The 9971-nt window shown below is 43.8% G+C and overlaps 1 protein-coding gene across 1 annotated transcript; it reads right to left on the bottom strand.

Moving 5' to 3' along the window:
• Positions 1 to 4162: 4162 nt before the first annotated feature.
• Positions 4163 to 5295, bottom strand: LOC130867964 (inhibitor of growth protein 1-like). The gene has a single exon (XM_057760187.1). The coding sequence runs from the start codon at positions 5184 to 5186 to the stop codon at positions 4455 to 4457; it is 732 nt and encodes a 243-aa protein (XP_057616170.1). The 5' UTR covers positions 5187 to 5295; the 3' UTR covers positions 4163 to 4454.
• Positions 5296 to 9971: the final 4676 nt, after the last annotated feature.

The following is a 9971-nucleotide window of genomic DNA, read 5'->3' as shown; positions in this document are numbered from 1 at the left end:
TGCAAACTTGTGCAACCACTTTGGAAATCAGTGTGGCGATTTCTCAGGAAATTTGGGATCAACCTACCCCAAGATCCAGTAATACCACTATTGGGAATATACCCAAGAGATACCCCATCAAATGACAAAAGTATCTGTTCAACTATGTTCATAGCAGCATTGTTTGTAATAGCCAAAACCTGGAAACAACCTAGATGCCCTTCAATGGAGGAATGGATGAAGAAAATGTGGAATATATACATATTAGAGTACTACTCAGCAGTAAAAAACAATGACTTCTCGAATTTTGCATGCAAATGGTTGGAAATAGAAAACACTATCCTGAGTGAGGTATCCCAGACCCAAAAAGAGGAACATGGGATGTACTCAGTCATAATCGGTTTCTAGCCATAAATAAAAGACATTAAGCATATAATTTGTGATCCTAGAGAAGTTAAATAAGAAAGTGAACCCAAAGAAAATCATATAGTCATCCGCCTGGAGAGGGGAAGTAGACAAGATTGCAGGGCAAAAACTGGGAACTTGCGGGTGAGGTGGCATGGGGCAAAGGGGAAATGGGATGAGAAACATGAGAAGGGGAGGATGGGAGGAGCTCGGGGGATTGGGATGGTTGGGATATAGGAAGGGAGGATACGGGAACAGCGAAGTATATATCCTAACTAAGGGAGCCATCTTAGGGTTGGCAAGAGACTTGACTCTTGAGGGGTTCGCAGGTGTCCAGGAATATGTTCCCAGCTGGTACCTTGGGCAACTAAGGAGAGGGAACCTGAAATGACCCTATCCTGTACTGATGAATATCTTGCATATCACCTTAGAACCTTCATCAGGCGATGGATCGAGGTAGAGACAGAGTCTCAATTTGGAGCAACGGTCTGAGCTCTTAAGGTCCAAATGAGGAGCAGAAGGAGGGAGAACATGAGCAAGGAAATCAGGACCACGAGGGATGCACCCACCCACTGTGACAGTGAAACTGATTTATTGGGAGCCCACCAAGGCCAGCTGGTCTGGGACTGAATAAGCATGGGTTGATTCTGGACTCTCTGAGCATGGCGGACAATGAAGGCAGATGAGAAGCCAAGGACAATGGCACTAGGTTTCGATCCTAATACATGAACTGGCTTTGTGGGAGCTTAGCCTGTTTAGACGCTCACCTTCCTGGATGTAGATAGAAGACCTTCGTCTTCCCGCAGGGCAGAGAATTTGGACTGCTCTTCAGTATCGAGAGGGAGGGGGAATAGTGTGGGGGGAGGAGAAGAGGAGTGGGGATAGGGGGAGGGGAGGGGGGAGGGGGCAATATTTGGGAGGAGGGGAGGGAAATGGGAAACGGGGAGCAGGTGGAAACTTTAATTAAAAAGAATAAAAAATAAATAAAAAGGAAAAAAATTACAATATTTACATCTATTTTATCTTTATCATAACTAAGGAAAACTATAACTATAACTAACTATTCCTCAACTCCATCAAAGACTCCAGAAAGATACAATATTACCTAAGCAAATAAGAAATAAACAACTTCCAAACTCTAGAAATCATAGAGACATCTCGCTGCCTGTACAGTCACCCAAAGTTCCTCTGTACCGTTGGGGCATCCGTCTTCGGCCTACAGGTCCATAGTATCCAGAGACATTTCCATGAAGCAGGAAATTTCAAAGGCAGTTCAGTCACTATCTGCTGTGTCCGCAGAATGTCTCGCAGACTCTTTCATGAATCAGGAACCCCAAAAGATCATCTCACCTTTAGGCAAGTTCAGCAGTCCTCTCTCTGTGGGTTCTCTGTGTCCAGTTTATACAATAGTCCAGGCAAGAGCAGTTTCTTGCCCAATGGCTATCAAACTCCATAAGGATCTTCTTCAATGCCCATCTTCTTCTTGAAGTAGATTGGTGCTGCCAGGAGCAGAGTGTCTCATTGTCATGAAAAGTCATAAGTTATTAAAACACTAAATAGCATATTCCATAGTCTTTGAAAGATATGAAGAATGTCTATCTAAAATATATCTATTTACATCTAGAAAATCTAACATGACTACAAAGTTGACTATTATAGACAACTATTCATTAACAACTTATATACATAACATTTTTACATGAGCTACACAATCACAGTACCTTAATCAATATCAGAAATACATATACATATAACAAAATCGACCTTAAATTTAAATCACTAAAGCAAAATCCATATCATTGCAAATTATTCATACCTATATCATATCCCCCTTTAAATGTAAAAGAATATTTATAAACAACATTTGGGAATATGGACATAGTTATTTCTCTCCAAACTGCTTCCTGCTGAATGGGGGCGCTGTTACTCAGATATTTCAGGGTATAACCTGTGTGCTAGGTTTATCTCAGTCATCAATTGAGTGAAGTAATTTTTTGAAGGTGTTCACAGCAACCTTTCAGGAGGGCATGGTCTATCATACCATATTGGGATGGAAGCAATTGGCAGGGTGTCATCGTCCGTGAAAACAAAAGAAGAATCTCTTTTCCAAAGTATCATATCCTTAGATCCAAATTCTGAAGTCAAGGTATTTTCAAAATATCTATGTTGGATTAGTTCAGTAGCATTTATAAACAAATATCTTTTAGCAGCTGTTGCTCCTTCCTCAGCATTCAAACAATTCAAACAGAGCATAATAGCATACATTATCAAAATTCTCTGTGTATTTTCCATCTTTGTGCGCTTTATTTTAACCTCTATTTTGTTTATTTTTACTTTTATTTTTTGCTTTTTGAGACAGGTTCTCTGTATCTTTGACCTGGAATAACTCTTTAGACCAGGCTGTCCTTGACCTCTCAGAGATCCACCTGTATCTGCCTCCCAGACATTGGGATTAAAGGTGTATGCTACTACACCTTGAACTCACAGAGATCTGTTTGTCTCTGCCTTTTAGGCACTGGGATTAATGGCATGTGCTACCACACCTTGAAGTCACAGAGGTCAATCTCCCTCTGCCTCCCAAGTGTTGGGATTAAAGGTGTGTACTACCACACCCAATTACTCTTTCTTCTTTTTTTTTTTTACTTTTAAGTACTTTATCTTTTAGCTTGCATATATTTTTTTTAACTGGTCTAGTTTCATTTATTTCTTGACACAACATCTATACAGCTCACACACGCAGCAGGACGCGCACCTTGGCTTCACAACAGCACCAGGCTGCACTTCCGGTTATAGTACAGTAGTGGCAGGGTGGCTGGGAAATGTACATTTATACACTTCATAAGTTAAAGGTGACTACACTATGACCTAGGGTAGCAAAGGCAAGACTTGGACCCAATGCCTGGTGTAGCGTGCCAAGGCGCTCTGCGCTGTCAGCTGTCATGTTCCAATGTAGCGCGCCATGGCGCTCTGTGCGCCAGGCGCTTTGCGCACCTCGGCGCTGTCATCTGTCATGTTCACAGGGTCTGGCACTAAGCCCGTTGCCGCCATTTGCTAGTGTCCCTAGTAGTAAACAACTTCTGCGCACGCTCGCTACAGGCCCAAGAGTGGTTTGAATCCACCTATCAATTGCTCACACGTTTTGCTCACGCAATTGCATCAGTGTGGGCCGAGCCAATCAAGCAATGACACATCATAGGCGGACCAGACACTGTATATGTTCCCCGCACGGTCGGGCTCGGGGTCTTTTCGCCTCCATCTTATCTTCAGTCTTCTGCGCTCCAATAAAGTACGTTCCAAGAAGAATCCTGTTGTGGTCATCTTCTCTGCTGGCAGAGTTGCGCGCCACAGCCTGGACCACTTGTGTCTGACCTATAAAAATGTACCCGGTCATTAAAAATGGCCAGTTGGGGAATAGGCCATGTATAAAATGTCATGTAAAATTTACTCATTTACCCTTTTAAAAAATAATATTTAGACTTCAAACCTTTGACCAGCTTGTCATGTGAATATACACTGTGGTAGCAAGAAGCACTCTTGCTGCACTTCAGCAACCTGGTGAATTTCAGTTTTTTTGTAAACCATAACATTTTTGTTAAAACAACCAAATTAAATCTCTTCTTTTTTGGTTTTTCGAGACAGGGTTTCTCTGTGGTTTTGGAGCCTGTCCTGGAACTAGCTCTTGTAGATCAGGCTGGTCTCGAACTCACAGAGATCCGCCTGCCTCTGCCTCCCAAGTGCTGGGATTAAAGGCGTGCGCCACCACCGCCCGGCTTTAAATCTCTTCTTTATATATCTGTTATATTACTTCCAAGTCACTCCCGAACCCCCAAAACCAGCCTGACATTTGCTGACATGTTTAATTGGAACCTCTCTTTGTAGTTTCTAAACTGCTGATCTGCAGCCCTAGTCTGGTTACGGGTACACCATGAAGACACAGGCTCTCTCCGCTGTCCCGAGGAGAGGACCCCCCAGCCTCTCTAAAAACACCCATCTGACCGTCCTCGGACTTCCACAAAGGCAGCGACACAAATACACCAGTGGGTCTGTTCTCACGTGTGAATGTCCACAAACTACCTGTTGTAAGCCCTTTCTTTCTTGGACTTCTCCAGGGCTTTGTCCATTGTTTTCTCGTTTTCCCCCCGACATTTGGGGCAGTACCACTTGCCCTTTGGTTTATGGTTGAGTCCCACGCAGGAGAAGTGGAACCACTCTATGGGGCACTCGTCATTGTCACAGCCGATCATCTCTCCATAGGAGACCTGATTGCACAGACAGTACGTGGGCTCGTTGGGGTCGATGGGGAGGTCTGCGGGAGAGGCTTCCCTCTCTGCTTTGGCCTTGGAGCGTTTCTTCTTCTTTGAGGTTTTTGCTTTCTTCTCCTTGGGCGTTCCTGAGGTGATGTCATCATGGTCGTGATTATTAGATGCATTCTCTCGATTCTCGTTGTTTCTCTGCCTCCGGGACCGCTTGTTATTGGGCTTGTCTGCCTGAGCGATTGTCTCACTCTTTGACTTGTCCTGGCCGGTCTTGCCGCTGCTGCCAGTGCTGTCGCTGATGTCCTGGTGGGCTTCGAAGAGCTCCACATGACTGTCCACCTGCCTGGTGCGGTTCTCCACCAGCTCCACCATCTGACTGACGATCTGGATCTTCTCATCGCCCAACTCCTGGCTGCGGATCAAGGCCCTCTGGATGCAGTGCAGCACCCGCCTCTTCTGGGTGCTGTCCTTCTCCTGCTTGAACTTCTCATAGTAGTCATCCAGCTCCTTCAGGATCTCTTGGTATTTGGCGTCGATCTCCCGCATCAGCGAGACGTTCCTCTGCAGGTCGAAAGGCAGTGATTCGATGGAGTCCAGGTAATCCTCCACATAGTTCACCAGGTGGATCTGCTCCCCGTTGGCAGGACTCAATATGGTTCACCCCGGAGGTCCCCGGCGACTCGGCGGCTTTCCTCTTCCTCCACCCCCCGCCCCCCTCAAACAGCAATGCAAAATGCAAAAGCTCTCGCCCTCCCGCGCCCCCCAGTGCCACTTTGGCCGGGCCGGCCGGCGGCTACATCTGGCTTCCGCCACGCCGCCTCCAGGGACGCCGGGACCCCAGCGCCTGTAGGTGCGGGCCGCGGCGGCCGAGGCTCTAGCTTGCATATATTTTTAACACACTGTAAATCATTTAAACATTTTCTTTGACTTTGAATCTTTCTTTTACTGTATATCTCTCTTTTTCTGACCACTCGAGCCTTGAAATTACTGAGCAATATGGGTAGGTTTAAAGCTGTGGCTTTGAAGGCTGGATCCAGCCCATTCCTTAGGTTTCCAGCCTCATGGCTGAGGTACTGGCTGTAGCCATGTTTATCACCACAACTCTGTGGTGTTTCAAGGTCCTTGACAGCAAACAAGCTGCAACACTATATCCACAGACAACACTCAAGTCCTCTCTGTGTAGTCGGCCCTCCTGCCTAAAACAGTCAGAGTTTGCCCTCCAGGACAGACCAGAATGCCAGCATTTTAAAACAGCACAACTTTTTTCCTGCTATGGCTGAAAACAAACAGTCATGCAGTCAGCTTTTCATCAACACCATTCAAGTGTTCATGGCAGGACCTCTTAAATGAGCTGCAAGGTTTCACAGCTGAAGCTGAGTCAGGAAGCCTCTCTTAGATGAGAACACTTGCTTGCCTCTAGCAAACAGAGCAGACCCAAGAATTTGCTGCTACCAAGAAAACATGCTTTACTCTATTCTTTCCCAAGCTTTCTCAGGATTTTTGTGGATATAGTTGTCCACACGTTGGGGGCCCTTCTGCAGTGGGAGCAGCGGGCCTCTTCCCACAGCACGGCTCCCTGCCGCCCAGCTAGCTTTACCTGAAATAACAACACACAAACTGTATTCTTTTAAAAACTGCTTGGCCCAATATATCTAGCCTCTTCTCGGCTAATTCTCACACCAGGACTAGCCCATTTCTAATAATCTGTGTAGCACTCCAAGATGCGCTTACCAGGAAGATTCTAGCCTATGTCCATCCTGGGTTGGAGCTTCATCGCATCTGCCCCAGAGAGGAGAGCTATCGAGTCTGAGCTCACTTCCTCTTCCTCCCAGCATTCTGTTCTGTTTACTCCACCCACCTATGTTCTAACCTATGAGGGCCAAGCAGTTTCTTTATTTTTTAACCATTGACCTTCCTCCATCATTCCATGAGCTGCAGAGAAGAAAGAATATTCTTTCCTATTTGGGTGGAATGTTGTATAGATGTCTGTTAAGTCAATCTGATTCATTACCTCCATTAATTCTCCTATTTCTCTGTTAGGTTTCTGTCTTATTGACCTGTCCATTGGTGAGAGAGAAGTGTTGAAGACTCCTACTATTAGTGTGTGTGGTTTGATGGCTGCCTTGAGTTTTAGTAATGTTTCTTTTACATAAGTGGGTGCTTTTATATTAGGGGCATAGAATTTCAGGATTGAGACTTCATCCTGATGAATTGCTCCTGTTATGAGTATAAAATGTCCCTCTTCATCTCTTCTGATTGATTTAAGTTTGAAGTCAACTTTGTTAGAAATTAGTATGGCCACTCCTGCTTGTTTCTTAGGTCCATTTGCTTGATAAGACTTTTCCCAGCCCTTTACTCTGAGTAGGTGCCTGTCTTTGTGGTTGAGGTGTGTTTCTTGTAAACAGCAGAATGTTGGATCCTGTTTTTGTATGCAATCTCTTAGTCTGTGTCTTATTATAGGTGAGTTGAGTCCATTAACATTAAGTGATATTAATGACCAGTGGTTGTTAACTCTGGCCACTTTTTTAGTAGTAGAGTTTGTGTGTTTTCCTTCTTTGAGTTGTGCTGGTGAAGGGTCTCTAGATGTCTGAGTTATTGTGGTCGTTGTTGGATTCCTTGGTTTGTGATTTTCCTTCTATTACTTTCTGTAAGGCTGGATTTGTGGCTACGTATTGTTTAAATTTGTTTTTATCCTAGAAAATTTTGTTTTCTCCATTTATAGTGAACGAAAGTTTGGCTGGGTAAAGTAGTCTGGGCTTGCATCCATGGTCTCTTAGTTTCTGCAGTACATCTATCCAGGGTCTTCTGGCTCTCATGGTTTCCATAGAGAAGTCAGGTATAAGTCTGATAGGTTTACCTTTATAAGTAACTTGACCTTTTTCCTTTGCAGCTCTTAATATTCTTTCTTTATTCTGTATGCTTTGTGTTTTGATTATTATATGGTGAGGGGATTTTTTTTTATCCAGCCTATTCAGTGTTCTGTATGCTTCTTGAACCTTCATAGGTATATCCTTCTTTAGATTGGGAAAGTTTTCTTCTATAATTTTATTAAATATATTTTCTGGACCATTGAGCTGCGCTTCTTCTCCTTCTTCTACTCCTCTTATTCTTAGGTTTGGTCTTTTTATTGTGTCCCAGATTTCCTGAATGTTTTGTGATGAGAGTTTGTTGGACTTGCTGTTTTCTTTGATCAGAGCGTTTATTTTCTCTATGGTATCTTCAGAATCTGAGATTCTTTCTTCTATCTTTTGTATTCTGTTGGTTATGCTTGTTTCTGTAGTCTCTCTATTCGTTTACCTAGATTTTCCATGTCCAGCCGGCCCTCTGTGTTTTCTTCCTTGCCTCCATTTCAGTTTTCAAGTCTTGAACTGTTTCCATTATCTGTTTGATTGTTTTTCCTTGCTTTCCTAGGGTATCATTCACTGATTTACTCAATTCTTCAAACTTTCTGTTATACTTCTCATCCATTTCTATAAAGGCATTTTTTACATGCTGGTTATGGGCATCAATCACTTTCATAAAGTCAATTTTTTCTACTTCTTCTTGATTAAGGTGTTCATGTCCTCCTGTTGTGAGGTCGCTGGGTTCTGGTGGTTTCATGTTGTTTTTCATATTGTTGGGTGAATTCTTGAATTGGCGCCTGCCCATCTCTCCTCCTAATGCTCTCCTAATGATCTTCTTTTTTTATTTTTTTTATTAATTAATTTATTTAGTTATTAAAGATTTCTGCCTCTTCCCCGCCACCACCTCCCATTCCCTCCCCCTCCCCCAATCAAGTCTTCCTTCCTCCTCAGCCCAAAGAGCAAGCAGGTTTCTCTGCCCTGTGGGAGGTCCAAGGACCACCCACCTCCATCCAGGTCTATTAAGGTGAGCATCCAAACTACCTGGGCTCCCACAAAGCCATTACGTGCAATAGGATCAAGAACCCATTGCCATTGTTCTTCAGTTCTCAGTAGTCCTCATTGTCCATTATGTTCAGCGAGACCGATTTTGTCCCATGCTTTTTCAGTCCCCGGCCAGCTGGCCTTGGTGAGTTCCCGATAGAACATCCCCCTTGCCTCAGAGTGTGGGTGCACCCCTCGCAGTCCTGAGTTCCTTGCTCGTGCTCACTCTCCTTCTGCTCCTCCTTTGGATCGTGAGACTTCAGTCCAGTGCTCCAATGCTGGTCTCTGTCTCTGTCTTCTTTCATCGCCTGATGAAGGTTAATATTCAGGGGGATGCTTATATGTTTTTCTTTGGGTTCACCTTCTTATTTAGCTTCTCTAGAATCACGAATTATAGTCTCAATGTCCTTTATTTATGGCTAGAAACCAAATATGAGTGAGTACATCCCATGTTCCTCTTTTTGGGTCTGGCTTACCTCACTCAGGATAGTGTTTTCAATTTCCGTCCATTTGTATGCAAAATTCAAGAAGTCATTGTTTTTTACTGCTGAGTAGTACTCTAATATGTATATATTCCATACTTTCTTCATCCATTCTTCCATTGAAGGACATCTAGGTTGTTTCCAGGTTCTGGCTATTAGACCTCAATATCAGTCCAAACACACTGAACCTGATAGAAGAGAAAGTGGGAAGTACTCTACAACACATGGGCACAGGAGAACACTTCCTACGTATAACCCCAGCAGCACAAACACTAAGTACATCATTGAATAAATGGGACCTCCTGAGACTGAGAAGCTTCTGTAAAGCAAAGGACACTTTCACTAAGACAGAAAGGCAACCCACTGACTGGGAGAAGATCTTCACCAACCCCGCAACTGACAAAGGTCTGATATCCAAAATATACAAAGAACTCAAGAAATTAGACCGTAAAAGGTTAATCAATCCAATTATAAAATGGGGCACTGAGCTGAACAGAGACTTTTCAACAGAAGAAGTTCAAATGGCCAAAAGACACTTAAGATCGTGCTCAACTTCCTTAGCAATCAGGGAAATGCAAATCAAGACAACATTAAGATACCATCTTACACCTGTCAGAATGGCTAAAATCAAAAACACCAATGATAGCCTCTGCTGGAGAGGTTGTGGAGAAAGGGGCACTCTTATCCATTGCTGGTGGGAATGCAAACTTGTGCAACCACTTTGGAAAGCAGTGTGGTGGTTTCTCATGAAAGTCGGGTTCAACCTACCTCTCGACCCAGCAATACCACTATTGGGAATATACCCAAGAGATGCCCAAACATACAACAAAAGTATATGCTCAACTATGTTCATAGCAGCATTGTTTGTAATAGCCTAATGATCTTCTTTTACAGGATCAGGTCTCCTTGCCCACTGATGTACCTTCCCAGTGATGGCACTCCCCAGTGATGGCTCTCCTGATGCC

This window comes from Chionomys nivalis, chromosome X (assembly GCF_950005125.1).
Source record: "Chionomys nivalis chromosome X, mChiNiv1.1, whole genome shotgun sequence".
Taxonomy (NCBI): Eukaryota; Metazoa; Chordata; class Mammalia; order Rodentia; family Cricetidae; genus Chionomys; species Chionomys nivalis.
Note: the sequence above shows the minus strand (reverse complement) of the source record. Positions and strands in the feature narration are given on the sequence as shown.

Coding starts and splice junctions, on each gene's coding strand:
- LOC130867964 (XM_057760187.1), bottom strand. CDS start 5,186: ATGCGGGAGATCGACGCCAAATACCAAGAGATCCTGAAGGAGCTGGAT.